The sequence below is a fragment of the Python bivittatus genome, unplaced genomic scaffold (genome assembly GCF_059951505.1).
Source record: "Python bivittatus isolate LINGU-HERP-01145 unplaced genomic scaffold, Pbiv_v1 ctg000610_np1212, whole genome shotgun sequence".
NCBI classification, from domain to species: Eukaryota; Metazoa; Chordata; class Lepidosauria; order Squamata; family Pythonidae; genus Python; species Python bivittatus.
In genome coordinates, this window is record NW_028277088.1 from 52,087,127 (window position 1) to 52,103,634 (window position 16,508).

The 16,508-nt window shown below is 36.8% G+C and overlaps 1 protein-coding gene across 3 annotated transcripts in view; it reads right to left on the reverse strand.

Annotated features, from left to right (window-relative positions):
- Positions 1 to 16,508, reverse strand: part of GLI3 (GLI family zinc finger 3) — a 278,516-nt gene that overhangs the window by 10,678 nt on the left and 251,330 nt on the right. For all 3 annotated transcript variants that reach the window (XM_088150011.1, XM_088150009.1, XM_088150010.1), the window contains exons 12-15: positions 7,782 to 7,931; positions 6,303 to 6,467; positions 4,690 to 4,980; positions 278 to 605 (exon numbers count right to left, since the gene is read on the reverse strand). In XM_088150011.1, the coding sequence (XP_088006137.1) occupies positions 278 to 605; positions 4,690 to 4,980; positions 6,303 to 6,467; positions 7,782 to 7,931 (934 nt within the window). The remainder of the gene's footprint in view (positions 1 to 277; positions 606 to 4,689; positions 4,981 to 6,302; positions 6,468 to 7,781; positions 7,932 to 16,508) is intronic.

Below are 16,508 nucleotides of genomic sequence, written 5' to 3' on the forward strand. Positions count from 1 at the left end.
AGAAGCCGTATTTGAATACAAATAAATCATCTCCAGCTGCAATTTGAACTAACAGTCCAGTTATGACTATGACTATGCTAAGCAAATTGCTCTGCTTTTATTTAAATTATTTTTCATTTTAACTAAGGTAAGAATAATATTCCTGTTGTTAAGAGTATGGAGGACTTTTTGCAGTGCTCAGTTCAATTACATCATTTTTACTTTCTCTTTTAAAGAATTAAATCTCAAATACCCAGGTGATACTTTTAAGTAATTATATTAAATGAACACATTTTACCATTTCCAATGAGAGGTGGCAAAGCTGGGGCTTTGGAAGATGGCATGGGGTTCAGTCTTGGAAGCACTCCGTTGATTTGTTTTAACTTTTCTAGCTTGATTTGCTCCATCCACTTGGTCTCTGTCATGTTCCTCCTGGTCTGTAAGCCAAGAGCTGTGGTTGCTGTGGAAATGGTAGAGTCCATGATAGGGGTTTCATCAATGATGCTGAGGTCTCCTACACTACCTCTACTGGTCAGATTAAGCTCGATCCCATTGTTGGCATAGTTGCTGATGGAGGACTGTTCGCTGCTGCATGTAGACTGACCACCAGGGCTTGGCTGAGATGTCTGGAGGAAAACAAGTGTCAGAGAAAGAACAGTCATTCATACAAATTTTTGGCTCTGGTTCCACTTATGGCTGACTTCAATCCCTCCCCTGCTGCAGCCTCCAGCAGATTAAGCCCAAAGAAACATGATCCTCAACAGAAATATATTGGCTATTCCTTCCTGAAAAATATTACACAGAAACAGACTGATGCTAGTGGACCAATGTTTTCCCCAGTGATATAAAAAAAGGTCACTAGCAAACTCAGAATGCTTCATCAAAAACTTGCATGCCATCAGAAATGTTCCATCCAGTACATAGGGCTGATAAAATATCAATACCACTTTGCGGCTGAAATTTTACCAGTTTCAGTCATTACAACTGTTTTTGTGAAGGCTTTCCTTCCATTTCCTATATTTGGTTCTGGTTTGTAATTGCAATATTTATGTGTCACAGGTCAATCTACCAAGCACAAGTTCAGCAATGTTTTCTTTACATTAGTGATATTCAGGTGAAGCAAAACAAAGTTTTAGAATATGTTTTCCAAATTGAGGATGCTGTTGATTAACAGAAAAATAGTTCTTAAAGCCATTGGTTTGTCAAACCTGAACTAAAATAACATTTTTTAAAAAAAATGGGAGTCAGGCAAATATTTTTTACACCAGTAACTACTCCATTTATTGTTTATATATACAATAGTACATCGTCATAATTCTACAGTTTCTTCAGCTTAAACTTTATTTTGTAATTGTAACTATTCCAGTTTATTGTGGTTTGATGGTTTTAGGGAGAGACAAATAACTGTTCAAGAAACCTTGCTCTCTCCCCTTGCAAAAAACCCAACTATTTGTGTAAACATAGTCCTTCTTCAGGAGAATAAAACTCATAGAATAATTGATTTCCTGGAAGTTAAGGAACACTCCAAATTTTTGCAGCAAACTTTTGATAACAACAAATATTTCTAAGTAAAATTTCTGATATTCCTAATGCATTTTTTCTCTTTGCTCCAATCACCAAAACAATTCTGCTTTTCTACACTTCCTTCCTCCCACCAACTTAATTCATCTGTGAAATAAAAGTACTTTTGAAGGTGCCAGAGGACTCTCTTCCCACATTCCTGATGCAAAATTGGACCATACTTACCTCTCTATAAAGTTGAATAATAACACAATCTCAAATACAGCTTTGAATTACTTAGTATATATCATTTAAATATAGTATATTGACTTTTATTTGCTAATGTTGAGTTCACATTACTAGCAGCTGAAAAAACTATTCTTCTAATAGTAGTTTTAAAACTGTTCATTAATATGTGCCAAGTCAACAAGCTAGGGCTGCAGTTATATAATCATTAATATGGGAGTTATGTTCCACTGAGCTCACTGCAGTCACATAAAAACATGTATGGGATTGCATTTTGAATCAGTTCCCAATGCACTTAGAGCATGGAGATTTTTCTCCCCCATTTTCTGCTCCAAAATGTTTCAGGGAACCAAACATCTAGAAGTCTACTTCTGCAGCTGTAGATGCTACCATTAGTATCATCTTCATCATGAACAACATCATCAACCATAATAGTAGTAGTAGTAGTAGTAGTAGTAGTAGTAGTAGTAGTAGTAGTAGTAGTAATTGGAAATGAAAAACTAAAGTACTCAGAACTTCAGCTGGCATAGCTTTAGTGCTGCAGCAGAGATTCAATATCCATACAATCCTAATTTAGACATGCAAAATTATTTTGCTTTCAAGAACAGCCTCCTCAGTATCTTTTTACAACATATTTGTTACAGCATTGCCTGTCAACTCTTTATCTCTACAGACATACTTCTTGTGGACTAATTTGTTTTGGAATCAAATCTGGATTGTCAAATGTTTTAACAACATGATCATTGCCATCATGTGGGATAAGCAGGCAAGAACTTTCAGGACCAACTGGCAACAAAATCAAAGTATTCTGCCACACTGATAATATATTGTGTTATACGCATTTAGTTGAACCTTCAGTGGGAACTTTTAAATTACTTAGTTCAACCTGAAATGCTATTGTGATGGCTACAGGTTCATGCTAGCTGAATGAAGAAATCTGAGGGTCAGAAGCCTGTTCTTGCCACTGGCAAATTCTTCACAGCAGTCACAGCTAGAGAATGATCACAGATGTATATGCAAATATCTACATATCCATGTAAGACTGATTTTACAGCTAACTGGTTTGCATGCCATTTGTTATAAAGTATGATTTTATAACAGTTGTGAATACAGTTAATGAAATGTTTTCAAACAACAAGTAAATGATTTTTTTTTAACAGCAATGAAAAAAATGCGGAGAAGTTAAAATCCCCTCACCTTATTACCCACTGTCCTTAGGAAGATAGAACATGGCATTAAGAGCATTAGGTAGAAGAAATATTGGATTAGTAAAATAAAAGAAATAAAACATATGGTTATACAATGCACACAGATCAATTATTTTAGCACCAATTTTATGTTGCAGTATATTTGATGTTATTCTTAAAATAGTCACTTTTGCCCTCTTCACTCTCAAAGATATTTAGATACTGAACTCTTAACTTTATTAGGAAATCGTTTCTAGTACACCTTAAATACCATTACGTTAACATTTAGTCACTCAGGGCCAATTTCTGATCCAACATCAGGTTTGTAGACAAAAGAAAAGAGCTTCTGGATATAGGACAGACCATCTATTCAAGTCAGCTGAGGAAACTCATTCTTCAAACAGGCAGTTCCCAGTCTCCATAGAAAAGAATGGCTATCTTAACACAGAACCTGAGTAGAAGTATCAGAATTTGCACAGATTTCTAGGACAGGGTAACGTATCATGAAAAATATTACAGATGGTTATATTAGGTATATACAGTAGCATATAATCCACAATTAACTGTATCTCTTTCACATCTGTCTTTCAAAAACAGATTATTTTCTGGGGGGTGGGGAATTAAGTCATGAAAATTTCTATTTCCAATAGAAGTGTTATTCATAGACAAATTAAGGCTAAGTTCTTTCTGACTTACTGTATAAGGACAATATTACTTGCAATTTATGATTTTAAATTATATTTGTAATTGATCAGAATTTATCATAAAACTTTATAAAACTATTATTACTTTTATATTAGCAGTCAGTTAAGGAAGAGGCACATTTGCAAAGTCCACAATAAATAATGCACCTATTTGGCCACCACCTGATTTTTTTTTTCCTTTCCTGAAAAACTGTGAAATAATTGCTTTCCCTAAAATTCAATGGTTTTGCAACGGAATATCGATAAAGTGGTATGCTCTGGAGCCACAACTATGGGCTCAGAGCATATGGGAACTGCAGTTCGTTCACGCCTGAACTAAGTTATTCTAAGTAATTTTTTATATTTATTATTTTGTAGAAACTAATTTTCGAATGTTAAGTATACACTCTTGGGAAAAGTTCAAAATTCCCAATCATTTTGAGGAGGCCTTCACAGGAAAGAGTCCTGCAGGACTGTGAGTTAAACAGAAAAACTGCTTTGGAAGGCCCAGTGACAGACGTAGATGATCTAAACTTCCAAGCCAACACAGTGCAATTTATACAGATTTAGATTACCATGTATTCTAACGGGAAACATTTGGTTAGTCTTGATAACAAGGTATTTTGTTAACAAAATTATTATACATGATGGTCGTTACCGTCATTCAAATGTGAATAGGCTTCAGATTTTATAATCTTTGCATTAATGCATATAACTACTAATTTTAACCTCTAAATAGTGTGAGAATATTGTAGATACACAAATGCATTCAAGATTAGACAACCCACAGCACTTAGTTGTCACTCCCCTATCACATCTATCACCAAAACAAGCAAACACAAATCTGAGTATAAAAATTATGTGAAAATTCAACCCATTAAATCTAGAAATAGTTCACCATTCTCTGTGTTTGATGAGTTTCTTTAACCTTATACTACATAGTGATTGTGAGACAGAATAGCTTTCTCCTTATTATAAACAGTTATTCTGAAGAAAACACCAAATGGTTAATGCTGTAATATTTCATAATAAATGAATGAACAATGTACACTTTTATATCTAAGGAACAAAAATAAACAGAAGTTGTAGCATACCACTGGCTTCTCTGACTTAACAGCTTTAACTTGGAGGCATTCTTCACGCTTTGAGGTAGTGTTGCTGAGGTCCTTTTGCTCACCAATTGCACCCTGAGTCAGATGGCCTGGGGATCTGGTTTGGGAGTGACTGCCTTGATCTCTTGGCGGTGGATGTCTTGGATGGATATCTCCACGTTGCTTCTTAGTGACATGCGCTTCAGGGCCATGTACAGTCTTTACATGCTTTCGGAGAGAACTTGGGTCTGTGTAGCGCTTTGTGCAGCCTGGTATTTTGCAGACATAGGGTTTCTGTAAATGGAAAGAGTGCTACCATTGGTTTTGGTTTCTTTTAGGTTCTTCCATTTTCCACCTTTATTTACTGGATGGAATATTTGTCTTGACTCTGACAGCTAAAGATGGCATACTTGGGGAGTGGGGAGAGATCTACCCTTCTTTTATACCAGTAACAACAAACCTGTTATATAAGTTGAGCTGAGAGTGACTGACTGAAGTAATGTGGTAGAGTCTCTAGTCATGGAAGAATCTGAACCAGGACCTGTTTGGTAAGTCTAAACTCACCAAAATATCACTATAAATATATATTAGGGAAAAACTAGTTCTTTTTCCCTAATATATATTTCCTCTTTCAACAAATTGATAACTGGCTTTGATCTCATTTATATAAGTATGAATTGGACTACTAGCTTAATCAATGGGATTATTATTATCCATGCGAACTATGATTCATGTGAAATAGTTTTGACTTTAATAAACTATCCTCTAATATTGAAAAATAAATAATTAACACTAGAGATCCTAGGAGGAGGTCCTACTCTCCTCCATATACTGATAGAAATTACCTTTCTACTTTATTCACAGTTGCCTCAGGATTGCACCCTTAGTTTGCCTTTTTAATACATTTTAGGCCAGTCTCTAAACAGAAAGAAAGAGTTGTGCATCCAGGAAATGCTTGCATAATATGTACATGATGTTGCTTGTACACATAATTTTTGTTCATGTGTGTTATCACTAACCAAAATCCATAAAAAATGAAAGATGGGTAATATGATCAATTATCAGTAGTGATGCAGCTTCAGATTATGTATAGTATCTGTGTTTTCTTCTAGCAACCATGTCATACCACTCCCAGATGAAGTGAGAGAGAATAGGAACCAATAATCAAATATATGGCTGAATCCAGGAGCTATCAGGCACATTTCAGGTAAAGTCTGCCTAGGAGTGGCTGAGTTACACAAATACTGGCTAGGAGTGGCTGAGCTAGAGATCACTCAAAAATGCTGACAAAATCTTGCACCTAATTTTCCTTATAAAACCACTCAGAGACTGCTTTGTTTGGGTCTATCTCATGATACAAACAGGATTTTATTTGTATGTGGCAGAATCTAAGTTATTCCTGATGTCCCAGCAGTTAAAGCAGATTTATAAAAGGAAACTCAGATTCTAGAAGCAATTACTTGCTTCCAAATCATCTTCTTTTCTTCTTGAGTTTCATGTCTTCACATATTTCTAATATACAGTTGTTCTGTAAATAAATGTTTTACAATAAACAGTTTTGATAGCACTAAGTTTATGCATAGTTTGAACATTATACTACCCATGTGTTTTCTTACCTCATTAGAATGAGTTCTGTTTTGATGTTTGGCACGATCAGATGCATTAGAAAATGCTTTGTTGCAGCCCTCATGTTCACAAACATATGGTTTCTCTCCAGTGTGAGATCTCAAGTGGGTTTTCAAGTTTTCTAGCCTGGAGTAGGCCTTCGTACAGCCTTCAAACTGAAGACAACATGTACAATTAGATTATTCTAAACATTTGTTTATAGAAAATGGAGAGTGGGAGAAGGGATAATACAGTAAAATATCCCACATCAAAGGGAAAGCAGCTTTCAAGATCCAGCCATAATAGCAATGTGTTCAAGATTTTCTTCTTTTTTTCAATGAGCCTGCTATAATCCCAAGCTAAAATAAAAGCCTAGCTGGTCTCATTATTTAAGGAAGGATGCTTGTACACAAAGGAACAATGATTATTTTGATATTCTAGGGCAATGGCAACACTGCAAACCTATGCATGCTTACCTAGTAATAATCTTTACTAGACAAAAGAAGACCTAGGATTGCATAAACTATCTATCCATCCATCCATCCATCCATCCATCCATCCATCCATCCATCCATCATCTCACAAAAAGAGAGCGTATGCACACATGCTTAGATTTAATTCAGTTCAAGCTTCCAGATATAGATGGTGATTTAAAAAGGGACTAATAAAGCCTTCCCTAACCTGGTGTCCTCCAGATGTATTGAGGCTGCAAGTCCCAAAATTTGTAACCATGCTTGACTGGGGAAAGCCCAAGATAGAAATTCTTATAACATTCATATCACAAGATGCGGTGACATTTGCTAACCTACCCATCTTTTAAAAAAAGTAGACATATTTGTAGAATATTACTTTTCAAAGCTATTAATCCTAATAGCTAGTTGAACTCCATGTGGAAAGGATATATATCTCTAAATCCAGTTACTTAAAAGAGGCTGTTGGCTTAATTCTCGGTTTCTCGGTTTCATGAAGTATCTGGTAGGTTGAAGAGAGATCATTTTCTCTCTTGTTATATTTTTGTAAGGGCTGATTCATAGAAACCACATGTTCAGTATGTTTATAAAATGTCATTAAATGGATCATATTCTGATTTGAACTTCAAATCTTCATAGAGAAGATGCCCCATTTCTTTCACTTTTTCTAGCTCTACATTTTTCAAGATGGGATAACAAGTTTGGGGCAGATTTTTATATTACATTATACATTGTATTATATTACATTATAATACCCATTGTTTCATTTTTAATCCCATTTCAGCTTTCAAGACTTTTTGCATATTCTTCACAGTATGCTCTCTAGCAAAGAAATCTACATCACCAACAAATGTAGATAATTTATGAATAAGAAGAAACTCCAACAGTGTACAAACATTGCTTTCTACATAATAATATTTTAAGTGCATTCTAACATGGCCAAACTGCATACATGCAAAAAGAAGGAAGCAAAAAAGAAAGATAGGCCTCCATTGGCTTATTATAATAGTATTTACTCACAGTGCATTTGTGTGGCTTTTCTCCTGTGTGTCTCCTCATATGTACAACTAGCATGTATTGGGCCTTGAATGGCTTCTGCTCTCGAGAACAATCAAGCCATCGACATACAAACTCCTTCTTCTCCCCATGTATGTGATCATTGTTTATATGCTGTGGGGATTTAAAAAAAAAAGAGTTCAGTTTACTGTATACTTGCTTTGCATTATTCTACATACATACATACATCTCTGCAGTCAAAAAGGCAGAGATTAGAGGGAGATAGGCGGGTGAGGGGAGTTGAAGTGGAGGCAAACGCAGCAGGGCAGGAGAAGTGTGAAATCCTCATGTAACAACAGCATGGTCCTGGCCTAATGACTGCAACCAGGACTACCGAAACTGTGGTCACTAAGTGGAGCAGTCATGTGATGCATCGCCTAACCATCACATTGCTTGGCAATGGAAATTCTGGTCCCAATTAAAGTCATTAAGTGAGTACTACCCATATATTCACTTCAATTCTATTTGATGTGTGTTTTTTTTTTTTTTTTTATGAACACTGGGATAAGAAACATGGTCCTCTAAATGTTGGTGAATAATTATCTCAAGCATTCTTCACCATTGGCCATGCCACCTGAGGCTACTGGGAGCTGTAGTACAGCAATACTTGGAGGGTCACCAATTCCCTATCCCTTTGTGAGTAATGGAACAAACCTGACTTTATATTTCTACTGGCTGGCTTGAAAAATTATGAAGCTGCATGAGACACTGTATTGATATGATAAATACCAAAATGACATCTAGGAATGAACAAGTAGTGTTCAATGAGTATTTGAATACTAGGCCATCTAAATGCAATATCTCTTAGTATGCAATAGATAGTGGGCAGGTAATAGTTTTTCTACTTACAACAGCATTATTTTGCTCCTACCAGAGCCAACATGAATTGTGGCAGCACAATCCCAAACACTGGTTTTATAAAAAAGGAAGGGAAATTCTAATGCAGTCACCTTCCTCTTCTATCTTAGATAGAAGGATGCTCTTCTATCTAAGGATAGCTATCTTGGTAGGATAAAAATGCCTAGAAATTTAAATGAATAAATAAATAATGAATACTCTTATCAGTGTTGTGTGACAGGTCAGCCTTGCGTTCTGAAGAACCAAAATAATGAAAATAATGAAAATATTAAACAATATTTATTTGCTCCTATCATTCTTTTTATAAAACAATACCAAAGTGGAGATTCAACAAATATAAACATTACACTATTTTAATACACTAAAAATAGCAACATGTTTAAAACCACAAGGCAAGTTTAAAAAATCATAACACAGGACAATGCAGCCAGATCATTAATAGTAAAGCAGAAGCTTCAAGACACAAATTAACGACAGGCTTAGGTAAATACGTGTATCTTTAGCTGTATGGAAAACTTACAACCAAACCAAACTGAACAAAGTGGTAATTCGACTTTCAGGATGTTTTTATATGTGAATGTCCTCTCCCAGGTTGCTGCATAGAAAGTTTAAAGAGAATCCTTGAAAGCCTCATTATTAGATTGTAATACCTGCTCAATATCTCCTGACTTAGCTGATATAGAGAAACAAAATTGACACTCAATACATCAATTAATATTATTTTTTAATCTCCTAATGATCACCCTCATAGCTTCGTATTGTTCAATTTATATTGAACAAAATTGGTTATAGAAGGGAAGCCTGTAGAACCCCTTCAGACTCTGAAACTGACCTTGCAGGTATGAACAGAATCATTGCAAATCCATGTCCCCAGCTCCCAATCTACAGAGTGAGTACAGAAGAATGACATATTTAATCGTATTTAAAAGCTGCTGAATGATCCACAGGGCTGCACTTCCCTGACTTTCTCCCTGTAAACATCATCTGCCAAGGCAACCAAACCTGATCTTATAGGGGAATGATAATTTGTGCACCCTTAAGCTCCATCCCTAGAAAGGGACATTAGTGACAGGCCTGTAAATATTAAAAACCAAGGCTTTAGAGCAAATTTCAAAACAGAAACAATATTTCAGAATATACTATAATGTTGTGAATTTATTAACTTATAATGTTTATATACTACCTTTAAAAAGTGGTTTTCAAAGCTCATTGCCATCACCAAACTTAATTAAGTAAGTTAATCATAGATAAGTCCAATCGAATAGATGGGAAAAGTTTGTCATACTAATTGTCTCACTAATTTCACTTAGGCTTCTCATGGGTATCTTAGTTTAAATGCTACCCCATAAAAAGCAACAATAGCAATTTTGAAATGCAGCAATAAAATCACAAACAATTAAACAGATGGTAGGTTAAATGAAAGTTGAATTTTGAGCATATGGTGTACATCCTATTTTCTATTTCTGGTAACTACATACAGCAGTAAGAAGAGCTGTCATTCATAATTGTCATAAGGAAATCAACAAACAACAAATCAAAACTCATATTCAGAAGAAGTTCCTCCCCTTTAAAATTTCTATACTTGTGCAAACAAAGACTCAAGGCTGATGATGTAAGTGTTCTCCTTCCTTATGGTGTTGTGTTCCCTGGGACTTTAGGAGAGTAAAGGACTATACCTATACTGCAGAGAGATAAAAGAGAAATGCTTAAGGCATAAGGTGTGGGTTGGTAGGAGAGAAAGGAAGTTGAGTTGGATACCTTTAGGAGAAGCTAGTTGTGTGTGGAGGAGGTGAAACTGAACATCAACAATTTGGTGGAGTGAGCACAAATCTCTGAAGGTAACACTGCTGAGTAAGGAGTAGTTGAGTTTAACAGCCTGACAAGCCTTCCAAAGTTACACACTAGCTACAGCCAGCCATCAACAAGTCATTGTTTTCTCTCCCTCCTACAAACAGATAAGCACTGAGAGATAGCGAAGCAAGTCAGTAAAAGGGAAAAATTACCAGGCTACTTCAGGACCTACTGAAGTACAGTGGTGCTTAAACGTTTGTGAACCCTTTTGAATGTTTAATATTTGTGCATAAATATGACCTAAAACATGATTTATTCTCCATCCAAGTCCTAAAAACATTATATTTGTTCATTTATTTTTTGAGGAAGATGATCCAAAGTTACATATTTGTGTGTGGCAAAAGTATGTGACCCTCTAGGATTATCAGTTAATTTAAAGGGGAAATTAAGAATCAGGGTTTCAATCAGTGGGATGATAATCAGGTGTCAGTGTGGGAGGTCATGTTTGATTTAAAGAACAGAATTCTGGGTATTCACTATCAAAGTCTGATTTTCACAACACAATTATGTGGAAGTGTGTCATGGCTCAAAGAAAGGAGATTTCTGGGGATCTCTGCAAAAATTGTTGAAGCTCACCAGGCTGGAAAAGGTTACAAAACTATTTCCGAAGAGTTTGGACTCCACCAGTCCACTGTCAGGCAGACTGTGTACAAATGGAGGCAATTCAACACCATTGTTACTCTCCCCAGGAGTGGCTCACCATCCAAGATTGCACCAAGAGCAAGGTGTGTAATATGCCAGGAGATGTCAGGCCCAGCCCAAGAATAACGGTGAAACAGTCCAGTTGAGTCAAGTTCCTTTATTAGTTTACACCTATAGACAGAATCTTGCCAGACTAAATCTATGCTACTACAACAAGTGGATATACCCTGGGAGATTCTAGGGAGTGGCTATCCCGAACTTCCTTCGCTTCCCACGTTCCTCCTGCAGACTGTGCTGTCTTTTGCCTCTTTTCCCTTTCTGAATGCACCCCCTCCTTCCTGATAGCCTTGATCTCTGCTTCTATCCCCCACATCCCCCTCTTCTTCATAGATTCATTCCATCACAGATGGTCTCAAAGAAGCCCAGGGTAAGATCTAAAGAACTAAAGGCCTCTCTTGCATTGGAAAATTTCAGTATTCATGAGACCACCATCAAGAGAACACTGAATAATAATGGTGTCCATGACAGGATTGCAAGGAGAAAGCCACTATTCTCCAAGAAGAACATTGCTGTCTGTCTACAGTTTGTGAAAGACCACATGGATAAGCCAGAAGGCTATTGGAAGAATGTTCTGTGGATGGATGAGACCAAAATAGAACTTTTTGGCTTAAATGAGAAGTGTTATGTTTGGCAAAAGGCAAGCACTGCATTCCAGCATAAGAAGCTTATCTCATCTATGAAACATGGTGGTGGCAGCTTCATGATTTGAGGCTGCTTTGCTCCCTCTGGATCAGGATGGCTTGTCATCATTGATGGAACTATAAATTCTGAACTGTATCAGCAAATTCTACAGGAAAATGTCAGGGTATCTGTCTGTGAGCTGAAGCTCAAGAGAAAGTGGGTCATGCAACTAGACAACAACCCAAAACACACAAGTCGTACCATCAAATGGTTAAAGCAGAAGTAAGTTAATGTTTTGGAATGGCCAAGCCAAAGCCTTCACTTAATCCTATAGAAATGTTGTGGAAGCAGGCAGATGATGCAAGGAAGCCCACCAACATCCCTAAGTTGAAGCTGTTCTGTACGGAGGAATGTGCTAAAACTCCTCCAAGCCAATGTGCAGGATTTATCAATAGTTATTGGAAATGCTTAGTTGCAATTATTGCTACCCAAGGGGATCACACCAGTTACTGAAAGCAAAGGTTCACATACTTTTGCCACATACAAACATGTAGCTTTGGATAATTTTCCTCAATAAATAAATGAACAAATATAATGTCTTCGATTCATTTGCTTAATTGTGTTCTCTTTATCTAGTTTTATGATTTGCATGGAGAACAGATCACGTTTTGGTTCATACAGTATTTATGTAGAAATACTGAAAATTCCAAAGGGTTCACAAACTTTTAAGCATCATTGAATAAGGACTAGAGGGTGGAGGAAAATATACGGCTAAGTATAAAGTCCTAGGAAAAGGAATTCCCAGTCCTTAAAAGAGTGCTAGGGAAAGAATTGTGTTACTACATATTGCCTTGATTGCTAGAAAAGCTGTGCAGTTAAGAACATGGGAAACTTGTAACCTTGTTAAGTACTGTCACTTATAAATATATCATTAGACACAGATAAGTCTATTATAAACAACACATTAGGAGTGTATATTTTGTATAATAAAGCTACCTCATGTAAATACCAAACCATTCAGCCTCCTAGTCTATGGTTTGTACATACTTTAATTGTAACCTGCCAGAATACTGAACATCTACTGCAGTTCTCATTCTGCCTCTTTTGCACTGAAAATTATTTCCCCCATTCCTAATGTTGTTTTTATTTACTGCCTTTTTTTTCGAGGCTAAGTAGATGCCACAGGGAAAGCTGCTAAATCCTTGTGAAACAGAGATAATTTCTTTCTTAAAATAAATCAGGCCTTTACAAGCCACTTTGTTTTTTACTCAAGGATTAGCACAAGATGGATTTTATTAACTTGCCAAAACATGCATTATGATATCACAATATAAGTTCTCCCTCTAATGTACTTGCATTGTCCTGCATAATTTCGTAGAAAAGTATATCAACCACCCCAAAGTTCTAGATTTCCTTTACTGACTTGAAAGCAGCATTTACTAGATACCTAGAGACTGGCTCCTTCTTCTATTGATCATTACCTTCATTTTTTGATTATGAGATAATATTTTTTTGCAGGTCCACTCTGGCACTTCTGATTTCCTTTCAGCTCCAATCCACATCTAAAAAAGGGGTGAAACTCCGCTCCACTTTAATTGCTATATTAAATCTTCAGTTCTAGCCCTGACAAAAGCTGAGCTTTGCCACACATAGTTAACCAACAGTCTGGTTTTGGTTCTCTTTTATGCTAATAATGTACCTTTCTCCTCTGCCACTGAGATGAAGTTTTCAAGCCCTTGCCTCTTATTATAGGGAGGAAAGATTAAAGAAGTAAGTAGCTGTTTTCTCAGAAAAAAATGTCACTGGTCATCACTCTTGGAAAATGAATGTGTTTTATATTAAACAAGGTATTTAAATACCTGGACATTTCTTTTCAATCTCCAACCACCTGGAAAGAACAACAAAGGACCATTTCTGTCCAGGCCCACAAACTTGCAAATGCCATTTTGCATGATGCCAATTGTAACCGCAGCAATTATGCACCTGCCGCAATAAAAACCTTCAGAGCAAAGGTCATTAGCCATCTGTTATACAGCACACAAATTTGTAGTCACCATGATTCAAGACATCTAGAATCGTCTAATTTTTAGGACCCTTGCTGTGGGTCCCCAGGTGTGTTTCCAACCTTTGTTTCATCTGGATACTGACTAATCTCCATAGATTCTTACGTAGCTTTGCTGCCTCAAATTCTGGCTTAAACAAAAAACCCCATCTTCCCTGATTTTACAGAATAATTACAGATCAATAGAGAAAAATGATATAGATTAGGATCAGAAATTATGTGGCTGATCTGCTCAATGTTCGGCCTTGAGAGGAACTGAAAACCACAGGACTCAGTAACTATTTCCAGAGAGAGCCTATTGCAAGTCCCTGCTTTTATGAGATGGTAATTTGAAGAACATTCTCCTATGCTAAATATCTACTCAACATTTGGTTAAACTAGAATTGTATGATTTGGGGAAGGGGTTTAAAAATATAATAAATAAATGTATGCATGCATGTATGTATGTATGTATGTTATGCCCATTTCATACAAAAGTTTACCAGGCTGCCATACCTACCAGACTCAATGCTTTGTCTTGTATGTTACTGGAAGGAGGTTTTAGTTACTGTCCTGTGCAAAAATCTTTATCCTCTTGCTACAGAAGAAATAGAAGCTGTTTCAGATGTGCTCCTGCACTATCCTATTATCTGGCCAGGCACGCAATATTGTTCTTTCTAACCATAACAATGATAGTTTAGAAGAGGAAATATTCTCATTTTTTTAGCTGACATATTTTTTCCAACTTTTAGAAGGGTTGCCACAATGTGATCAAATCACCATTGGATTGAATATCTTTATTGACTGATTGATTTATTGATTGAACTATATAGCTGCCCATCTCACTTGCATCTGACTCTGGGCAGCATACACAATTAAAACACAAGCTAACGATCACATAACTCAACAATTAAAAACAGTTAAAAAACAGTTTAAAAACTATAATAACAAAAAGGCAGGGGAAAATGCAATCTAAACTTATATACAATGCAACAATTTAATGGGCTCCACACTTCCATGGGATCATCAGGCCCAATGGCAAAATCAAGTTTTGTGGGCCTTCTGGAAGGCCAACAGGGTTGGTGCCGATATCACCTCGGGGGGAATGATATTCCAAAGGGTGGGTGCCATGGCATAAAAGGCTGTCTTCCTGGGACCTGCCAAATGAAGCTCCTTGGCTGACAAGAGTGGCAACAAGCCCCTCCTGCCAGACCTGATGGGATAGGTAGTTGTAACTGGGGAACGGCAGTCCTTCAAATAACCCTATGCCAGGTTTTTAAAGGTTATAACCAGTACCTTGAATTGGACCCAGATGCAAACTGGCAACCAATGCAGCTCACACAGCAGAGATGTAACATGTGCAGTTCTTGGAGCACACATAACTGCCCACGCTGCTGCATTTTGCACCAGCTGAAGCTTTCAGATATTCTTCAAGGGTGGCCCCTGTAGAGAGCGCATTACAGGTAGACCTCACTTAGTGACTGCCTTGAGCAGCAACCATTTGAAGTTAAGGTGGTGATGAAAAAGTAACTCTGTGACCAATGCCCACATTTATGACCTTCACAGTGTCTCTCTCTCAGTCACCATTACAATCAGTTAGTATGCAATGTCCTGTGCCTGACCTGCTTTTTTCCTGCCCTCGCAGAGTGGAGAGATTGCTTGAACAAGTGATCTCTTCCTGCAGAGCTTCCTCAAAAGGTGCTAACTGCAAGTTAACAAGCTCAGGTCTGTGACTGGCTCCCAGTTGCTGCCTGTAACTGATAAGACTTTAATTACTTTTGGGGCTCAGAGCCATGAGCACACCAGGCAAATAGTGCATTGCTTTCAATGTGCATCCCCTTTGTGTACCTGCTTACTGTCTTGTAATACCTTCCTCTCCAATGAATGTAAATATAAACATTAATTCCCTTCTTGCTAATTATCCCAGTGCCAGGGTGAGTATTCCAAAGGGCAGGGGAATGGGGAAACGCTGAAGTAAAATCATAAGCACAGTCATAGTCACGTGATTTTCTATTTCGTGACCATGTCACTTAGCAACTGAGTTGCCGGTCCCAATTGTTGTTGCTAAATGAGGACTACCTGTACAGTAATCCATTTGTGAGTTACTAGAGCATGAGTGACTGAGAGTAGAGCCTCTCAGTTGAATACTATTGAAAGTTTTCTATTGTCTTATTCAGATAAGACATTCTATTGCACTCAAACTAAGTGTTCCCTTCTATTTATATGTTTAATCATTCTTGCTCTTTGACTGTAAATAAAGATTGAAGATTCTAATGCCTGCAACATGAAACTACACTCTCCTTGTGTAACTTGCCCATTTCACCTAGTGAAGGCCAAATAAATAAATAAACAAACTTTAAAACATAACACATTTAGTCCCAACTAAGAGAATTTTTAAAACAAGGAACAAGAGGCAAGCTTACTCAAACTGTTGTTCACTGAAAACTTTATCTTGATTAGTTTTTTTTTTCCTCCAGAGAAGATTTTTTTTTTTTTGAGTAGATCTAGACATAAATTGCCTACATAGCTTTTTAAATGGAATTTTTATTCTGGTGTTTTATTGTTTATCCTTTTCACTATGGAATATGCTTTAGTTGCTTATGTGAGCAACAGCAAAT